This window comes from Henckelia pumila, unplaced genomic scaffold, assembly GCF_033568475.1.
Source record: "Henckelia pumila isolate YLH828 unplaced genomic scaffold, ASM3356847v2 CTG_461:::fragment_3, whole genome shotgun sequence".
In the NCBI taxonomy this organism is placed as follows: Eukaryota; Viridiplantae; Streptophyta; class Magnoliopsida; order Lamiales; family Gesneriaceae; genus Henckelia; species Henckelia pumila.
This window is the reverse complement of record NW_027331831.1, coordinates 167,742-187,554: the sequence shown is the minus strand read 5'-3', so window position 1 is coordinate 187,554 and position 19,813 is coordinate 167,742. Positions and strand designations below refer to the sequence as shown.

The following is a 19,813-nucleotide window of genomic DNA, read 5'->3' as shown; positions in this document are numbered from 1 at the left end:
AAGACAACCACAGAGGCTCCAGTGTCCACTGATGAGGAAATTTCACTGGAAACTTTCATGGAGAATATTCGGAAGACCAAGGCTAAACCAGTTGCATCTTCACAAGTTCCATCTTATGGTGATGAACCAGATTCTGAAATGGTACAAGAATTTGAGAATAACCGATCCCAGGAGTCTGATAGTTCATCTTCTTTGAGTTCTGAGGCAGAAGATTATGAGGATGCTGCTTCTGATGGTTCTGGAAGTTCTGAGGAACAAGCTGCTGATGAAAGTATTGCCAACACTGATGACAACACTGGTGCTGAATCTGACTCTGAGATTGATCCTGCTAAGGCATACAATCTTCAGTTTTATTCAAAAGAATCTGCTGATGAATGGGAAGCTCTGTCTGGAAAAGACTGTTGGAAAGAAAGAAATATTGATGAAGTGTCCTTCGAAAAGCAGAACTTGGTGACTTTTTTGAAACAACAGAATTTATATTCTACTGTCACCACTGCTGGACCATTTTCAAGAAGAGCGGTGTTAGAGTTTTATTGTAATCTGAATATAAAGACTGGAGATGAAGAATCATTTAAGTTTGGAAGAGTATACATCCGGGGAAAGGTGTATGATTTTACTCCTGTTTTGATCAATGAGCACTATAATACTCTTGATATCGATGAAAGTTACTGAGGATATTGATCAAGTCACTAAAGTGATCACTGGAGGAATGGTTCAAAAATTTCCACTGCACCCAGACAGGTTGTCAGCTGCAAAGCTTACTTCTTTCTTTTATGTGCTTCACAAAATTGCGATCAGGAATTGGACGCCAACTATCAATACAACAGTGGTAACTAAGCCACAAGCCCTTGCGCTGTTTGCCATTGGAACTCAAGCTCCTTTGGACTTTGGAAATTTGGTGTTTGAAAATATTATGACCTTTCGAGAAGGTGGTTGGAAAGCAACTAAGTTTCCGTTTCCTTCATTGATCTATGGTATGCTTGAATCTCAAGGCTTCACGAAAGAGGATGATCAAGAATTGATTGGAGGAGATGATCTTATCAAGATCGCACCTGGTTTGCTGAAGGGAAATAGGAAGATTGATCTACCATGGACTGGTGTTGTACCCAATGTTGCCAACACTGAGTCTATTCCACCCATGACCATTCATAACACTGTTGTGATTATGTTGAATTCTACTACAATTTGTGCTCAAATGGCTCATGCTGAACTGAAAATTGCACAAGCCAAAGCTGATCTCGAGTACTATGAAGCCTTAATGGCTGAGTACAAGACTAAACTTGGATTACCAGGGCCCTCTGGACAAAAAATGGGAGTAGGATCAAGTGCTGATCAAACTGAAGATGAGGAAGATGATTAGAGTTTACTCTGGTCATAATTGGTTTTAGGATTTTTTTTTCTTATCCTTATCTTTTATTGTTGTTATTTTGCTCTGAATTCGTAATATATTTCTGAGTCGTTTAAGTTTGTGCTCCTTATTACTCTTTGATATGTTATTAAACTATTTGCTACTTTGATCTAGTAAGTATTGAGAGTTGGTGTTGCCAACACGACTGCACAACACTGTGTTCTGAGATGATTAAATTCAAGGGGAGCTTTAGTTGCATAAGATAGGAGAAGTTATTTGCACTTGTGTGTGTTTTGTTCAGAAAGGCAAAAAGGGGGAGTTTGAAAGAACATGTCGTGCACATGTCTTTTGAATTGTTTCCTTATTTCATTCAATTTCTATATTTATAGTTTTGCCTTTCTTAGAGCAAGTTTTAAAATTGGTAATATCTGTTATATCTTGATTCAAAATATTTGATTTCTGATGATATATTGTTTCCATGCTTTGTAGGTTGTTATTTATGGAAACATATTGAAGATATATTTATAGGAGTGCTTGGACCGATCAGATTGTACAACGAGATAGAGAGATCAAGAGAGTGAAACGCAGAGAGCAAAATACATAGAGAAAGTAATGCAGAAATTCTAGAGTATTGAAGATCGATCATTGAAGAATTTCTGAAGAAAATACTACTGCTACGTTGTGTTGCCGAGTAGTGTTGGAAACACTGAAGAACACACGAGTGAAGTGTTGTTCAGAAAGTGCTTCTTTGATTTTTGTTTTTCGGCTTAGAACTTCCTATTGATTTATTATTCTAGTTCTTACTAGTTTTTAGGAAGTCATTTATTTTCTCAATCTGTTGAGAAAATTAGTTTTTCATAAACAATCACTAGTTGGTTTTTGTAAACTGATTTGATATTCTAGTGATTATTTCGCCATGAGGCATCGTACAAGTACTTATTACTTGTGCATAAATATTTGTGTGCTATTTACTTTTGTTGTTAGTTAATTATTCTGCTGCATAGTGTTTTCTTGAAGTGTTGACAACACTGAAAGATAACACACACTCGAAAAGTTATTTCTGGTATTTCTGTGATTTCAGACTGTCCAAACCTTACAGTTTTCGAACCATTAATATGAATTTTTCTTTACAAATTTTTGAAATTTTTTTATAGAAAAGTTAATAATCATTTTTATGTATTTGCAAACACTAAATAAATTATCTTCCATGCATGCACATAACACCAGCATGTCCGTGGAACGGCCAAATTTTGGAACGGGTCTGGTGGCCGCTAGTGCTACAAAGTTCCATGTTGTAGAAGGATGAAGTATTGTACGTTACGGATGTTTATAGAACTAAAATATTCCAACACCTGTTTCGTAAAATATGGATGAAACTGGAACGATAGCATCAGCGACGATCTCTTCAAATATATATACCAATTTGGTAAACCACGGTCTGGATATGCTTCATAAACCATAAGTTGGTACAACATACATTTTTTAACAACATCAATCCATCATTTTAACAAATTAAGACAGATACGTAATAGTCGCTAACATAGCCTGATCGAGCTCCTATACATAAACCTCAAGCGATCCGACATGAAAAACTAAGCAAATTTTCGTGCATCACAAACCTTGATCACAACAAAATATAACCCTAACACACATATATTTAGGATATTAATTAAACTCTCAATACAATACATTAGAAACAGGTAATGTTCTAGTGAAACAAAGGATCTACAGAAAAATAAATTGACCAATATGTTAAACCTATATATATGATACCCCCATAGCCCAGGAGCATTCGGGCTCTATGACTCGGGCAGCGAGCAGAGCTCTAGCCCGACTATTTTAGGGAGGAGTGGTGATACCCCGGGAAGTCAGGGGTATCGGGGCTATCGAGAGACAAGGTTAATAGGGTTGGATGAAGCCGGGCTAGTAGCCTAGAGACAAGTGAGTAGCTCATCCCGGACGGATGTGTGAGGCCGAGAAGACCAAGTCTTCATGACTTGGACAACACCCATTTCTCAGGAGCATGATCCCCATGATTGCCATGATCCCGAGTCTTCCGGCTTGATCATGCGTGACAGATAAACGTGGGCAACCCCGGCATCCATGACCCAGATCGTGGCCACTACCCTGAAATGGCAGAAGCATTCTCTCACTCTAAGGCTTATAAATACCTTGCATCAGGTATCAGTAGGGGAATTGTTCATCTAAAATCCTATAATCACTATACTCATTTTTCCTAAAAATCCCACTCTATTTCTAAGTCTGACTTAAGCATCGGAGTGGCCCCGTCGGAAAACCTTCCGGCGTTTCATTAACGTGCTTTTATTTTCTTTTCCCTGTATGCAGATTATCTTAGTTAGGGAAAGATAGATTACATACCATCCTCATCAACCCGGTCATCTCGTCAGGCCCACTTCACTACCCTGACAGCCCGGGCACCCGGTTTTATCAACCATCATCATTGGCGCCGTCTGTGGGAAATTTGTGCTATAAACGTAGATATGGCTTCCCATCAACAAACATCAACTGAGGGGTTTCCTCAAGGCCAGAATCTTATCATTCAGGCTGAGCAGTTTGAGGCATATATCCAGGGCCTGATGCAGAATATGTTAGCATCTGCAAGGCAACCACAGTCAAAGGAAATAACAATGGAGGAAAAGGAGAACCAGGGTAATCCAGACCCTAAACCTAGAGCCAGAGAAGGTGAAGAAGAGTAAAGTTCCTGGATGCACTCAGTACAGCCTTCTGTGGCAGATGAGTTGCACGAACTAAGGAGGAAGATACAGAAGTTGGAAAAAGAGGGTCCCAAAATGGCTTGGTCTGTCAAGATCTCGGGTTGTCCTTTTTCATAAGATGTGAAAGAGGAGCCCTTGCCATCTCATTACAAGTCGGCAAAAATCCGGGAATATGATGGGAGCACTGATCCAGAGGAGCACCTGGCTCGGTTCGAGAATGTAATCATGCTGCATTGCTATGGGGATAAGATTAAGTGCAAAGTCTTATTAACCACTTTGGTGGATTCTGCCCAAAGGTGGTTTGAGAAATTGGAGCTGCAGAGTATTCGATCATTTGCAGAGTTCAAGCAAGTGTTCTTGCAGCACTTTAGCAGTAGCAAGAGGTACAGGAAAACTGCCTATAGCCTATTTGAGGCAAAGCAGGCAGGAGAGGAGTCTTTAAGAGCCTACATCAAAAGGTTCAATAAGACTACTTTGGAGGTCCCGACCTGTGCCCAGGAGACCAAGATCACTGCCTTTACTCAAGGTATTTGGGAAGGGGAATTTTTCAAGTCATTAGTGAAAAAATCACCCCGGAATTTTAAGGATTTGTTGGCTCGGGCCGAGAAGTACATTAACATGGAGGAGGCTCAGAGGCAGAAGAAGGAGGTAGCCCGGAGAGAAAGAGGCCGGGACCAGGTAAGAAGTAGGGAAATCCAGGATCCCATGTGGCGGTTGTCCCGATATGCACCGCACCGAGGGATCCGAGACAGGGCTGTGCATGTATGTGAAGAAGGGGTTGAAGTCCAGACCCCTGTTTCTATAGAGAAGTCTTTGAAATACTGTGCTTTTCATCAGGAAGGCACACATGACACTAGTAAATGTCGGACGTTGCAGCAGAGGCAGCAACCACCTTATACCAGAGATGGTAAGCCGGTCCAGAAAAAACCCCGGGGTCTACCTTGGTTTCGGGGGCCACAGATATCGGTTCCTCCTCGGGCTGTCATTGTTTCCCTGAAGGAGGGGAAACAAGAGACAGGCTCCCGGAAAGAGGATAGAAAATTAGGAGATGGGCCAACTAAAGGCATTATTAACATAATATCAGGGGGATCTACTGATGGAAACTCGAACCGGGCTAGAAAGTCTTGGAGCCTAAGGGAGAGTTTGGGGGTGTAGGAAAGAAGACAGGGTTCAGGGCCAATCATCACATTTGGACCCCGAGACCTGGAAGGAGTAAACCTGCCACACAATGATGTCTTGCTTATACAAGCTCGGATCGCTAATTATGATGTACAAAGGGTTTTTGTAGACTCGGGATGCTCGGTGAATGTCCTTTTTCAAGAAGCATTCGAGCAGATGGATCTGCAAGGGTATGAGTTGAGCCCGGTAAAAACAGCCCTGTATGGATTTGCCGAGCACACCGTACAACCTCAAGGAGAAATGTTGCTGCCCATAACCTTAGGGTTAGGAGATGAGAAGAGGACGGTCATGAAAAGATTCACACTAGTAGAAGCACCCTCTTCTTATAATATCATCTTGGGGAGGCCGACTATGAACGCTTTTAGAGCCGTGGCCTCAGATTACCATCAGAATATCAAATTCCCGGTGGGAGAAGTTCGAGGAGATCAGCCTTCTTCCCGAAGGTGTTATGCCGAGATGGTTAAAGTAGATCACAAAAGGGCGAGGCAGACTGGAAAGGAGGGGGGGTCAGGGAGGAAGAGAAGTTTGTTCCGTGGAGGAATCTAAGGGCGAGTATGAAGAGGTGGAGTTGGTGCTCGGGCAAGAAGGGAAATTTGTCAAGATTGCCCGGGACTTAGAAACAAACTTGGCCGAGCAATTGAAAAGCTGCCTCATCCGGAACAAGGATGTGTTCGCCTGGGCTCAGGGCGATTTGATGGGAGTTTCATCTCATGTTGCAGAACACAACCTCAACATCACCCCTGGGTCCAGGCCGGTGCTACAAAAGAAAAGATATTTCGAGGCCGAGAAGGATAAAGTGATAGTTGAGCAAGTTCAGGAGCTATTACGGGCCGGGCACATCAAGGAGGTACAATTTTCTACCTGGCTATCCAATGTAGTGCTGGTACCGAAGGCTACAGGGAAGTGGCGGATGTGTGTGGATTTTATGGATCTAAATAAAGCCTGTCCCAAGGACTGTTATCCTTTACCCCGGTTGACCAGTTGGTGGATTCTACGTCTGGGTGCGAACTGCTCTGCTTTATGGATGCATACGAGGGGTATCATCAAATTCCTTTAGCCCTGGAGGATCAGGACAAAGTCAGCTTCGTCACATCGGGAGGTACTTTTTGTTACGTGGTTATGCCATTCGGTTTAAAAAATGCAGGAGCCACGTATCAAAGGATGATGGACAAAGTGTTCCGTGAGCAAATGGGTCGGAATATGGAGGTGTATGGATGACATACTGGTGAAATCCAAGACCCGGGATTGTTTTATTCCCAACCTGGAGGAAACTTTTGCCACAGTTCGGCAGTATGGGATCAAGTTGAACCTAGCCAAGTGTATGTTTGGAGTGAAAAATGGCAAATTTCTGGGGTTCATAGTGACTGAACGAGGGATAAAATTCAACCCAGAAAAGGTGAAACTATTGCAGGAGATGCCTTTGCCAGCATCAATCAAGGAGGTTCAGCGCTTGACTGGGCAAATTACAGCCCTGGCCCGGTTTATAGCTCGGTCAGCTCATCGTAGTTATCATTTTTTCCAAGTGTTGCGAAAGGCCCAGAGGTTTGGCTGTACTGAGTAGTGTGAGCAGGCCTTTCAGGAATTGAAGGAGCATCTGGCTAGCTTGCCTATCTTGGTTAAGCCAGAGCCGGGGGAAAGGTTGTGGATCTATCTGTCTACTACGGAGCAGGTGGTCAGCACTGTTTTAATAAAGGAGAAAATGGGAGATTAGTGGTCTGCATACTATGTTAGTCATGCTTTGAAGGGGGCGGAAGTCAGATATACGGAAATTGAGAAGATGTCCCTGGCTTTGGTAATAACAGCCCGGAAATTGAGACCTTATTTCGTGTCTCACCCGGTAACTGTCCTTACTAACAGCCTCCTAGGGCGATTCATGACTCATCCAGATGCCTCGGGGAGGCTTGTGAAATGGACAGTGGAATTAGTAGAATATGATATTGAATACCAGCCGTGTAAGGCCATCAAAGCCCAGGCCTTATCCGATTCTTTGACAGAGGTGGCCACTTTTGGTAAGGAAGAAGTATGAAGAGTATTTGTAGATGGAGCCAGTAGTGTTGGAGGCAGTGGTGTAGGGGTCATCCTGATATCACCCACCGGGGAAAAAATCAAAATAGTTGTGAAGTTGTATTTCTAGGCCTCCAACAACGACGCTGAATATGAAGATGTGATAGCTGGGATGAAACAGGCTCGAGAAGTCGGGGCAAGTCATATTTTAATATACTCAGACTCACAGTTGGTTGTCCAGCAGGTGAAGAAAACCTTCTGTACCCGAGAGGGAAAATTGATAAAGTACTTCAAGATAATTTAGGAGCTCGGGGCCGGTTTCGTTACTTGGAGCATAGAGCAGATACCACGGGAAGAAAATATGGAAGCAGATGCCTTGGATAAGAGAGTAGTCGCTGGGGAAATTGATGATACGGAGTCTCTGGTACAAAGAGAATTGGTGGCTGCCATAGAAGCCTTGAAGTCGGTCGTCCGAGAAGATACATGGATGGCCCCGATAATAAAGTACCTTACCAGTGGGGATCTTCCGACAGACAAAGAACGAGCTCGGGTCATGCGGAGACAGGCACCTAGATTTGCTATCCTGGGTGGTAGGCTACATAGGCGTTCCTATCAGGGCCCTTTGCTCAAATGTTTGATGGAGGGGGAAACAGAGTATGTCTTACGGGAAGTGCACGAGGGATGCTGTGGAAACCATGGGGGGTCTATGAGTCTGGCTCGAAGGGTACTACTATCAGGATACTGGTGGCCCACTTTGCAGGTTGATGCATCCAAAATGGCCCGGTCTTGTGAAGGATGTCAGAGGTTTGGCAATATGCAGCATAGCCCGGCAAGTAATCTGAATCCGATATGGGCCTCGTGCCCCTTTGATCAATGGGGTCTGGACATAGTGGGACCTTTTCCACAATCCCAAGCACATAAAAAATTCTTGCTGGTAGCTGTGGATTATTTTTCCAAATGGGTGGACTTTGGCAAGGATAGAAGAGGGAGAGATGATGAAGTTTTTGTGGAAAAATATAGTATGCAGGTTTGGAATTCCCAGGAAGTTGGTCTCGGATAATGGCAGACAATTCCAGGGTCAGAAATTGGCAGATTGGTGTGAGGATATGGGCATTAAGCAGGCCTTTACTTCAGTGGCCTATCCTCAAAGTAATGGTCAAACTGAGGTAACCAATCGTACTATTGTCCGATCTTTGCAGGCTCGGTTATACGAAATGGGAAAGGACTGGGTAGAGGAAATCCCAAGTGTACTGTGGGCTTATCGCACTACCCCCCACACTGCTACTCAGGAGTTGCCTTTCAGTTTGGTATACGGTTATGAGGCCATTTTGCCGGTAGAGATAGGGCAACCCTCAGCTCGGGTTATGGCTTATGAGGAAATGGAGGAAGGAGCCCGAGCACAGGAGTTGGATCTAATTGAAGAACGAAGGGGCATAGCTGCTCGAAGAATGGAAGTTTACCGAGCTGGGGTGATAAAAGCTTACAATCGAAAGGTCAAAATTCGAAAGTTTCAAGAAGGAGAGTTCGTATTAAAGAAAGTTAATCCAAGCAGGGGAAGTGGGGAAGTTAGATGCCCGATGGGAAGGATCCTACAAGCTCATTAGAAGGGTAGGTATCAACACTTGGTATCTGGAGGATAATCAGGGACGGCTACTCAAACGACCTTGGAATGCAACACATTTGAAGAAGTATTTTACTTAATTGTTGTAATTCATGATTCATTAATGAAAGTATTTTATTCAAGAAGAATGACACTACTTTATAAGCTCGGGAGGTTCCATGCCCCGGCACCCTATAAGCCCAAGGCATATATAAGCTCTTGGCATTATATAAGCCCAGGAGGTTCCATGCCCCGGCACCCTATAAGCCCGGGAGGTTCCATGCTCTGGCACCCTATAAGCCCAAGACATATATAAGCCCTTGGCATTATATAAGCCCGGGAGGTTCCATGCCCCGGCACCTTATAAGCCCAAGGCATATATAAGCCCTTGGAATTATATAAGCCCAGGAGGTTCCATGCCCCGGCACCCTATAAACTCAAGGCATATATAAGCCCTTGGCATTATATAAGCTCGGGAGGTTCCATGCCCCAGAACCCTATAAGCCCAAGGCATATATAAGCCCTTGACATTATATAAGCCCGGGAGGTTCCATGCTCTGCCACCCTATAAGCCCAAGGCATATATAAGACCTTGGCATTATATAAGCCCGGGAGGTTCCATGCCCCGGCACCCTATAAACCCAAGGAATATATAAGCCCTTGGCATTATATAAGCACGGGAGGTTCCATGCCCCGGCACCTATTTAAGCCCAAGGCATTTATAAGCCCTTGTCATTCTATAAGTCCGGGAGGTTTCATGCCTCGGCACCACCCTATAAGCCCAAGGCATATATAAGCCCTTGGTATTATATAAGCCCGGGAGGTTCCATGCCCCGACACCCTATAAACCCAAGGCATATATAAGCCCTTGGCATTATATAAGCCCGGGAGATTCTAGGCCCCGACACCCTATCAGCCCAAGGCATATATAAGCTCTTGGAATTATATAAGTCTGGAAGGTTCCAGGCCCTGATACACACTAAAGTTCTAAGCATTCAAGCCCGAGATACTTACTATTTATTTTCGGAATGAAAAAGTGGTCAGGGGAGAAAGAATATAGATACAAAGAATAGTAGTTCGCATTAAAGAGAAAATTACAAGAGGATGGGCTTCTACGGCCCAATTACAAAAGTATTTCAAATTGCGGGGTTGTCAGAGGGGCCCTCGTCTTCAGTTGTCAGAGCTTCCTTAGTTGCGGCAGCCTCTGCACCTTCAGCTCCTGTTGGGCCAGGAAGAGAATCAATGGCCTTGTCCAAATTCGGGAATTCTTTTTGGCCAGTGGACCAAAGACCCGCCTCTTAAAATTGATCACGGCGTTTATAAAAGCCAGTCTGGAAGAAGGTGTAGGACTTATCCTCCACAGCTTTCTGAAATTCCGCAGAAGAAAGAAAGGATTCCTTAAGCTCTTCCTCGGACTTCAGGCGAGTCTCCAATGCCGACACCACCTTTTTCGCCTTATCCTGGGCAACAGTCACCTTGGCTCGGGCTTCTGTGGCTACGTGCTGGGCCATTCCCAGTTGGGATTGGGAGAGAGCAATTTCCGCATGGGAAGAATGAAGGGCTTGATTAGCTTCGTTCAAAGAGGAACGCAGACTGGACACCACTTGATCATGGGTCTGCCTCATCATCTCCATATCTTCCTCCAGCTTCTTGTTCAGCTCAGAGGCACCCCGAGATCTCTCTGCTTCTATATTTGCCCGATCTGTCTCCATCCGGCCAAACCGGGTGGCATCCTCATAGCTGTCCACCACCAAATGCAGCCCCTGAAAACACAAGTGTTAGAATAGAGAAAATTAATAATATTAAAGCAAGAGGGGAAAGTGGACTTACGGACAGAATCCGATTGGTGCCCTCGAAATACTTGACGTTAGGGCCCCGATGGTAGAGGTGATTCTGTTCTGCAGGGGTCAGGAGACCCTTCAGCATCCGCACTCCTCGGCCAGAGGCTCCGGCCTGGAATATATTCTCCCTAGCACCCGGAAAACTACCACCCGGCGCAGCTTTGTAGAAGGGTGCTAGGAGTGGGAAATAAGGAGAAAGGGGAGCCACTTCTTCAGGATCGCTCAGAATAACCATGTCAAGCTCCTCCACAGCTTTCCTTTTCCTTCCCAGGAGGGAAGAAGGGTCATTAACTGGGGAGGCCAGCTCCTCCCCCATTGCGGGTTCAAGGGTAGTTAACACCGGGGGCACAACAACAGACGAAGGGGCAGTAAGCCCGGGAATCGGGGCAGAAAGAGGAACCTCCTGGCCTTGTGACCCCCTGGCTCGGCGTTCTTCGGCCAGTTGAAGGACCCGGGCTTTTCTGGCTGCTTCAGTGGCCCGTTCTTCCTCTTTTTCTTGAGCAGCTGCTTTCTCAGCTGCCCGTTTTGGCATAAATTCTTGCTTCATCAGGCAAGATTTCTTCTTCTTCAGGGCTTGTTCTTCTGCACAAAAAATAGTGAGAGTTGGCATATTAATAGCATATAAAGAGAAGCAAGCACATAATGGTAATAAGGCATACCAGGAGCCGGGCCCGGGGCTACATACTCGTCAATTATCCGGTCCACGGAATCTACTACCCGGGCACCCAGGCCCCAAGCGATCAAACTACTTTCCTCCAAGAGAGGAGCGGAGGGAAATTTCTGGTTTTCCACCAGTTCCTGAGACCGGATATAGGGCTCCTCAAGTTTATACTTTTTTGGAAGCTCTGGCTGGGAGGGAAGAGCTGTCAAAAACTTGGTGGGTCTTGTCCGAGCCGAAGGAAGTTTATTGAAAAAGAATCTCTCTTTCCATCCCTTCCAAGAGGAGGGGGTGTCATCTAAGAAGCGAGCTTTTTGCCGAGCATTCAAGGAAAATGCCATCTCGGTAAACTGGCAAGCATAGTAGTAATGGAAAACTTGGGGGGTAATGGCCAGATTGTGCGTCTTGAAAAGCACATAGGTGGCAGCCATCATTCGGAAGGCATTAGGATGAAATTGGTTTAAGGGCACTTTATAAAACTGGAGATTTTGTAATAAAAAGGATGGACCGGGAAACGGATCCCATTTCGAATTTGTTCCCTGAAAAAAGTAAAAAAACCCTTGGGTGGTTGGTCAGCCCTGCCCAGGGGACCGGGAATGATAATGAAATAGGCAGAGGGAATATTACCCATGGCCTGGAGTTCTTCTATAGCTTTCGGCCGAAGGGTGCTAGTGCTATAGGAAAACCAAGGGCCATTTGGGTTAGGGTGGGGGTTTGAAGTAAGAATGGCAGTCTCAGTAGCTTTGGTTTTCCCCTTGCCCTTAGAAGGACCCGATTGGGTTTTCTTAGGGCGGGAAGAAGACGGAGCCATGTCCATCAGAACAAAAAAAGTAACGGGGGAGGAGAATCATGGCGTAAGGCCGCGGATTCTACACTAGAAGAGCCGCGAGCATTGGCACCAGAATTTGAAGAGGCAGATTCCGACATCTTCGAGGAAAGAAAAGGAAAAGGAAGGGCGAATTAATAGCAGGTACAGATGAAAAACTTACAGGATAAAGAGGGAGCGCGAGGAAAAGAGGTGAGGAACAAGCCAGAACTGCAGAATCACCGGAGCACAAGCAAGCTAAGGGCAAGAGGGAGGAACGTGTGAAAGGGGAAATCGAGAAAAGGGGAAAATATATAAAGGAAGGAAAGCCTTATCTGAGCCGTAGGTTGTAGAACGATCGAATGGTGGGGGTTGGCTTTGGAATTTGGGCCAGACAGGTAATGATGGCTAAGCAAGTGAAAATACGGGAGGCGTGCTCGATGGACGGCCCATCGCCTCGTATTTAGTGCTCACGTCATGCTTGACAACAGCATTACAGGTTTTCAAATTTGAAATTCAAAAATTTTCCACCAAAGCCCAAGGTAAGGGATGCTCATCAGAGCTCTATTAGTTGATACCCCGGGAGCTCGGGGACATTGGAAATCTAAGAATCGGGACAGCAAGCAGAGCTCTAGCCCGACTATTTTAGGAAGGAGTGGTGATACCCCGGTAGCCCAGGAGTGTCCGGGCTCTATGACTCGGGCAGCGAGCATAGCTCTAGCCCGACTATTGTAGGAAGGAGTGGTGATACCCCGGGAAGTCAGGGGTATCGGGGCTATGGAGAGACAAGGTTAATAGGGTTGGATGAAGTCGGGCTAGTAGCCCAGAGACAAGTGAGTTGCTCATCCCGGACTGATGTGTGAGGCCGAGAAGACCAAGTCTTCATGACTTTGACAACACTCATTTCTCAGGAGCATGATCCCCATGATTGCCATGATCCCGAGGTTTTCGGCTTGATCGTGCGTGATAGATAAACGCATCCACGACCCAGATCGTGGCCACTACCCTGAAATGACGGAAGCATTCTCTCACTCTAAGGCTTATAAATACCTTGCATCAGGTATCAGTAGGGGTATGTTCATCTAAAATCCTAAAATCGCTATACTCATTTTTCCTAAAAATCCCACTCTATTTCTAAGTCTGACTTAAGCATCGGAGTGGCCCCGCCGGAAAACCTTTCGGCGTTCCATTAACGTGTTTTTATTTCCTTTTCCCTGTATGCAGATTATCTTAGTCAGGGAAAGACAGATTACATACCATTCTCATCAACCCGGTCATCTCGTCAGGCCCACTTCACTACCCTGATAGCCCGGACACCCGGTTTTATCAACCATCATCAATATGGATATGATATTTGTACATGCTATACGACCAATATTAATATTAAAACTGAAGAAGCATTACCCATTCGAGGAGCATAAACACATGGTCTAGATTATTTGAAACAAATTAACATTATATATGGGAATAATATTAATGGGCAAGTAGCTTGCCTTAACGAATTTTGATGACAAATTTTCAACTGTATATTATTAGATATCATGAATATTAGCTGGTGCTAGAAAATACATGTGAGCACGTCCTTTTTTCCCCCTCTTACTTGTTTCCACTTTTGTCATTTATGAGAGTTAAAATCTTGTGTGTATACTATAGTTATATCTTCAAATAAAATGGATTTGATTTCTTGATTTACGAATATAAAAACATAAAAACTCGTGTGAGATATATCTCTTAATTTAAATCATCATAAAAAATATTATTTTTATAGTAAAAATATTATTTTTTATAATAAATATCGATCCTACCAGAAAATACCTATAAGCTAAAATGAAAATCGCCCTTTTCTTTTGGTTCCTTGTTTATTTCATCGTCTCCCGCGCTGATTCTTTTCCCCCCTACTGTTCATCTCAACTAGCTCGTACTGTTGTACGCATTGGTGGAATCAGGAATGGCCTTTTGATTTATTTATGATCATTTAAAATCGTCGGTAGCCTATATGATTGCTTTAATTTCATGTTTAAAAAAAGAAAATGATTTTTGGATATTTAAATTGGGTTTTGGTCCATGCTAATTTTCAAGATTTGGTTTTGTACATAATTTTTAATTTTGGACCAATTGTTGATGTATTATATGATGGAGCTAGTCGGCAATTTTGATGTATGTCAGCAATTTATGATGTTATGTCATCAACATTCTCATGTATCACAACAACAATTAGATCAAAATAACCAAAATATGAAGAGTTCGATTCTTTTTCAAACATCTTCTTGGACTAATCTGTTGCACATGATTTCACTACAAAAAAAAATGGCGTAATAAACCGTGGCAAATGTTGTCACGGTTTATTTCAACCGTGGCAATTTTCCACGGTTACATTAAATCATGGCAAATGTTGCCACGGTGTTTATTAACCGTGGCAAAATTGCCACGGATCATTATTTTGACACGGTTTTACTAAAACAGTGGCAACATTATTGCCATGTTTTAACTTAAATTCGGTTTTTAAAAATCGTCGCAAATTGTCACGGGTTATAAAAACCGTCGCAAAACGTTTGCCACGGTGTTAGTTAAAACGTAGCAATATTTAACCGTGGCAAAATAAATTAATTCATTAAATTTTAGTTGTAAATTAATTATATGTAAATTTAGTTTATGATATATCTATTACATATGTCCCGCAAAATACCGTAATCTTGTATCTACAATAAAATTACATCAGATTTAATAATAAAAATAATTAATTAAATTTGCCACGACTTAACTCAAACCGTGGCAATATTGCTACGGTTATTGAAAACCGTATCAATATTGCCACGGTTAAAAGAAATCGTGGCAAAATTAAATAATTCGTTAAATTTTAACTGTAAATTAATTATATATAAATTTAGTTTATGATATATGTCCCGTAAAATATCGTATCTTGTGTCTGTAATAAAATTACATCTCCTTTCCAAAAAAAACAAAAGTAAAATTACATCAGATTTAATAATAAAAATAATTAATTAATTAAATTTGCCACGGTTTTATTGCTACGATTATAGGACAACCGTGGACAAATTAAATAATTCGTTAAATTATTTAATATAATAAATTAAAGTATATTAAATTATATTTTGTAACGGTTTGTCAAACCGTAGCAATATTGCCACGGTTTAGTATAACCGTGACAACATTGTTACGTTTTTAGGAAAACCGTGGCAAAAATTTTATAATCTCTTTTCTCGATCCCCCTTTTCTTTTCCTCTTCTTCTTCCTCCCTCCATTTCTGCCAAAACCCTACACGCCGTTTTCACTCCCGGCCTCTTTTCATCGATTTATCCTTCAAAATAATATAATATTTTAAATCTACGTGTTGTAGGCTTCATTTTCTTGTAGTTTTTTTCATTTTTTCGTTGCCAATTTCACGTGAAATCCGTCGACCCTCCGTCGCCGCCGATGCCCGCTACCGCACGCTTGCCGTCAGGAAGCCGTTGTCGTTGCTTCTGGTGAGTCGGTTTATTTTTTAAATTTGTTTATGTATTAATTTGTGTTTGGTGATTTATCAATTAAATGGGTTTTTTTTTTGTGTTTGTAAAGTGTTTTTGTAGCCCTGCCGCCGCTGTTCGTGGCCGCCGCCCATCGTCATGACGTCGTTGCCGTTACCAATATTAAATATTTATTATTGATTAATAATATATATAAATAAACATTTTTCATATAAAACATTAAAATTTTTCCACGGTTAGCATAAACCGTGGAAACTTTTAATATAAAACATTAAAATATTTCCACGGTTAGGGTTAATCGTGACAAATTTTGCCACGGTTTAAGTAAAACCGTGGCAAAATTTGCCACGGTTGAGCAAAAGCGTGGCAATCTTTTTTGTAAACCGTGGCAAACATTTGCCACGATACTTTTCCGGACGGTTTCAGTAAACCGTGATAAAACCGTGGCAAATTCAATTTTGCCACGGTTTTTGTCACGCTAGAACCATGGCAAACGCCGTTTTTTTTTTGTAGTATTTGTCTAGTGCGGTTTACCTGACTAACGTAGTTTGCAGACTATTGTGTTAGTCGAAAGTTTACCTATGGCGCATCGAAAATGTAGCGGCTGCGAATTTTCACGTAAAAAAAAAACCAAATATTAAAAGTTTGTATATTAAAACCAAAATTTGAAAACTTAGTAGATCAAAATTCCAAATTAAACACACCCATCTTAACCGATAATCAATTAGGCGGAATTAAAGCTCCGGTTTTTCAATAATTCACCCAGCCCAAATACAAGAAGTTCTAAGCCCAAAACGGTGGCCCAGATAGATTGTTTGGGGAAATAGATTACGAACATTTTCTCATGTCAAATTTGTAGACGTTGATTGAACTTTAAATTCTTTTCGTTGTTGTTTTAACTTTTACATTTTTTTTTAAAAAAAATAAAACTTTTACAGTTATTTCTTTTATTTGCACTTCATTTTTTCCTTTTATATTCTAAAATTTTTCAAGGAAAATAATAAATCTTTCAATGGATACCTCAAGTCTTTAAATATACAAATCTAATTTTATTGAAGCTCTATTTGGACAATTATTATAAATCATTTTTATAAAAAAGTATTTTAAATTTTTTTATAAAATGTTTTAAAATTTGTTTTAAGAATAAATATTTGTTTGGATAACTATTCTATAAAAATATTTTAACATTTCAAAAGTAATGTTGTTTCAATATTCATCATTGTCTTTCATTCTAAAAACATCTAAAAACACATCTTAAATTTTATTTAAAAACCTATATTTGAAGAAATTTTTTTTTAAAAAAAAATTCCAAAAACACTTTACATAAATATTTTCAAAACACATACTTTAATTTTTTTTCACTTATAACATACTAAAAACGGTTTTAAAATATATACCCAAACGAAACCTAAATATTTCATACATATATATTTTATATAACGTATATTATATTAATTTCTTCCTTTAGCTTCAAAGTGCATCATCTCTCTCCCTCAGAGCATGTATAAGGGGCGATCAAGTTGAGCGATCAAGCCCAACTTGATCGCCCCATTTAAATATTGCCCCCTCCAAGGGGCAATGATATTGCACGAGGAAACTTCCTCGTGCAATCAAGATTGTGGGCCCCGCGCGGACACTCTCCGCGCGGTGAAGCACACAAATCTTGTTTTTCTTTTTTTTTTTAATTTTTTTTTTGCACGGGCCCCACCAATCTTTTGTTTTTCTTTTTTTTTTAATTTTTTTTTAAACATGGTAGGGAGTTGATTATTATTTTAATTTATAAAAATGATTTTAATTAAAAATAAATTGTTAAAAAAATAAAAATATTTAAGAATAATTAATAAAAATATTTAAAAAGGTCAATGACTATATTTTTCAAAATCAATGAAATTTTATTTTTAGTGTCAAGTTTAATTCATGTGTTTTTTTTTCATGTTTGCTTTTTATTTTGGAATATTATGTATGCTTTTAAAATTATTTTTTTTTTATTTTTTTAAAAAAAATTATTTTTTATTTCTTATATTTATGTACATTTTTTTAATGTAGTTTTTAAATTTAATTATGTTTATTTTTAATTTGTTATATTTATGTGTATTTTTATTATGTTTGAAAAGCATTATTTAATTGATTAAAAAATTATTATTTCAACATCACCACTACAACATCAACACACCATTGTAGGAACAAATAATGAAGTTATCAACGCTGACATCATCATGCGATCAAGTTATCAACTTGACCACATCAACTTCCTCACATCCTTATACATGCTCTCATGGATATGAGGTACCTGAATGTAAAACAATGTAATTTAATTAAGCCCCGCATTATATTTGTTAGAGAAGAGATTCATGATTGAAATACCAACAAACTCATGATTTCAAATGTTACACATTTTTTACATATTTTCTCCTATATATAAAGAATCTGTCTCCCGTAAATACCATATATATATATATATATATATTATTTTACCAAAATTGTCCTTATGTGATATATATTACGCTTTTGTTTTGTTTTTTTTTTTCTAGTTTCGATATTTCAAATTGCAGTTTAGTCACTCGATAATTTTACAACTGTGATATTACTCTTATTTAAATATAAATTAAATTAATTATAAAAATATTATACAAGCACACAATGCGTGCATTAATACGTTAGTAGATAATAAAAAATGCCTATGAATCTTTCGAACGAGCAGTGTTCACTTATTAAACGATGAAGCCGAATTTGAAAAAAAAAAAAAACATAGGAGAATTGAGGATTATAACCTTGGTCAATCATGAATTTTAAAAATAATATTCATTTGTTAAAATAGACATTATCATAAGCATAGAACCACTTGTATTTAGTAAAATGCTGCTCAATTACTATTATTATTATTATTATTATTATTATTATTATTATTATTATTATTATTTAAAAAAATCATGTTTGACCAAGTTTACTTTTTTAAATGCGAAAAATAAGGCAAAATAAGACAATTTAATGAAGGGAGGATAACCAAATAGAACCAATCACAAATATATATATATATATATATATATATATATATATATTATATCACATAACAAAATTTAAATATCTATACTATTATATAAAACTTGGGCACCCTTTAATAACTACTTTTGGTCTGTCAAAATGACACCAATTTTTTTCTCCATTTTACCCCTGTTCATTGAGAGTTCTCTGCACAACTTCCCTTTTTTTCTGAAGGCAAAAGGCAAAATAGCATTTTGACAACTTTCATAATTCTAATTTCATCCAACGTCTCTCTCACATATCTCCCAAACGAACGTTCTTTTCTCCCAAACCAGAAATAAAAAAAAATTTTATTTAAAAAATACTCTAACAGTGTGTTTGGATGCCTAAAAAATAGAATTTGGAATTGGCTTTGGATTTGTAATTGGAATTCATGGAATTCAAATTCCGTTTTGGTGTTTGGTAAAAAGTTAAAATACATATTGGAATTTGCTAGCATAAATTTTTGGAAAGTGATATTTTTTTTAAAAAAATGTTTGGAAAACTTAAATTTATAACTAAAATTTATAAATTTATTATTAGAAATAATTTTATTATTTTTATAATCTCAAATCCCATGAAATCCGACCAATTTTATAAGGATTTCACTTAGTTAAATGAAATCTCATCAAATATCAATCCCGTTTTAAAATTTCATTTTTCCAAACACCAAAACGGTATTTGCAAATCCAAATCCCACCAAATCCCATCCAAATCATGTCTACCAAATACACTGTAAAAGCACGCAACGCGTGCTTCAGATCACTAGTAGTAATGAAATTTAAAGAATATCGTTAGTTTTCAAACTTAACTTATAATTTACCCCTACAATTACTTGACATTTTCTGAAAATAATTAATAATAACTTCATTCGACTAACTAGAATATATATATATTTTCAGTATAACTAATTAATATTCGTAATAATCTTCACAACAAAAAAATTTCTCTTCACTGTAGAACGTTGTGACTGATAAAATCAAATCAAAACTCACAAGCTTGTAAGACTTCAACAATTTGTTTTTAGGTTTAAAAAGCTTAAAACTCATTTGTGTTTAGGTTAAAAATTTAGTGCTTGAGCTTCAATTTTTTTAGACTATGTGCCACAAAATTTTGGATCACTTTACAAATATTAAA

General features: G+C 39.7%; 1 protein-coding gene across 1 annotated transcript; it reads left to right on the top strand.

Annotated features, from left to right (window-relative positions):
• The first annotated feature begins 5,418 nt into the window (after positions 1–5,418).
• On the top strand, positions 5,419–7,288 carry LOC140871396 (uncharacterized). Its single transcript, XM_073273896.1, has 6 exons — positions 5,419–5,705; positions 5,752–6,109; positions 6,244–6,361; positions 6,407–6,468; positions 6,554–6,703; positions 7,007–7,288. The coding sequence occupies exons 1-6, from the start codon at positions 5,419–5,421 to the stop codon at positions 7,286–7,288; spliced, it is 1,257 nt and encodes a 418-aa protein (XP_073129997.1).
• Positions 7,289–19,813: the final 12,525 nt, after the last annotated feature.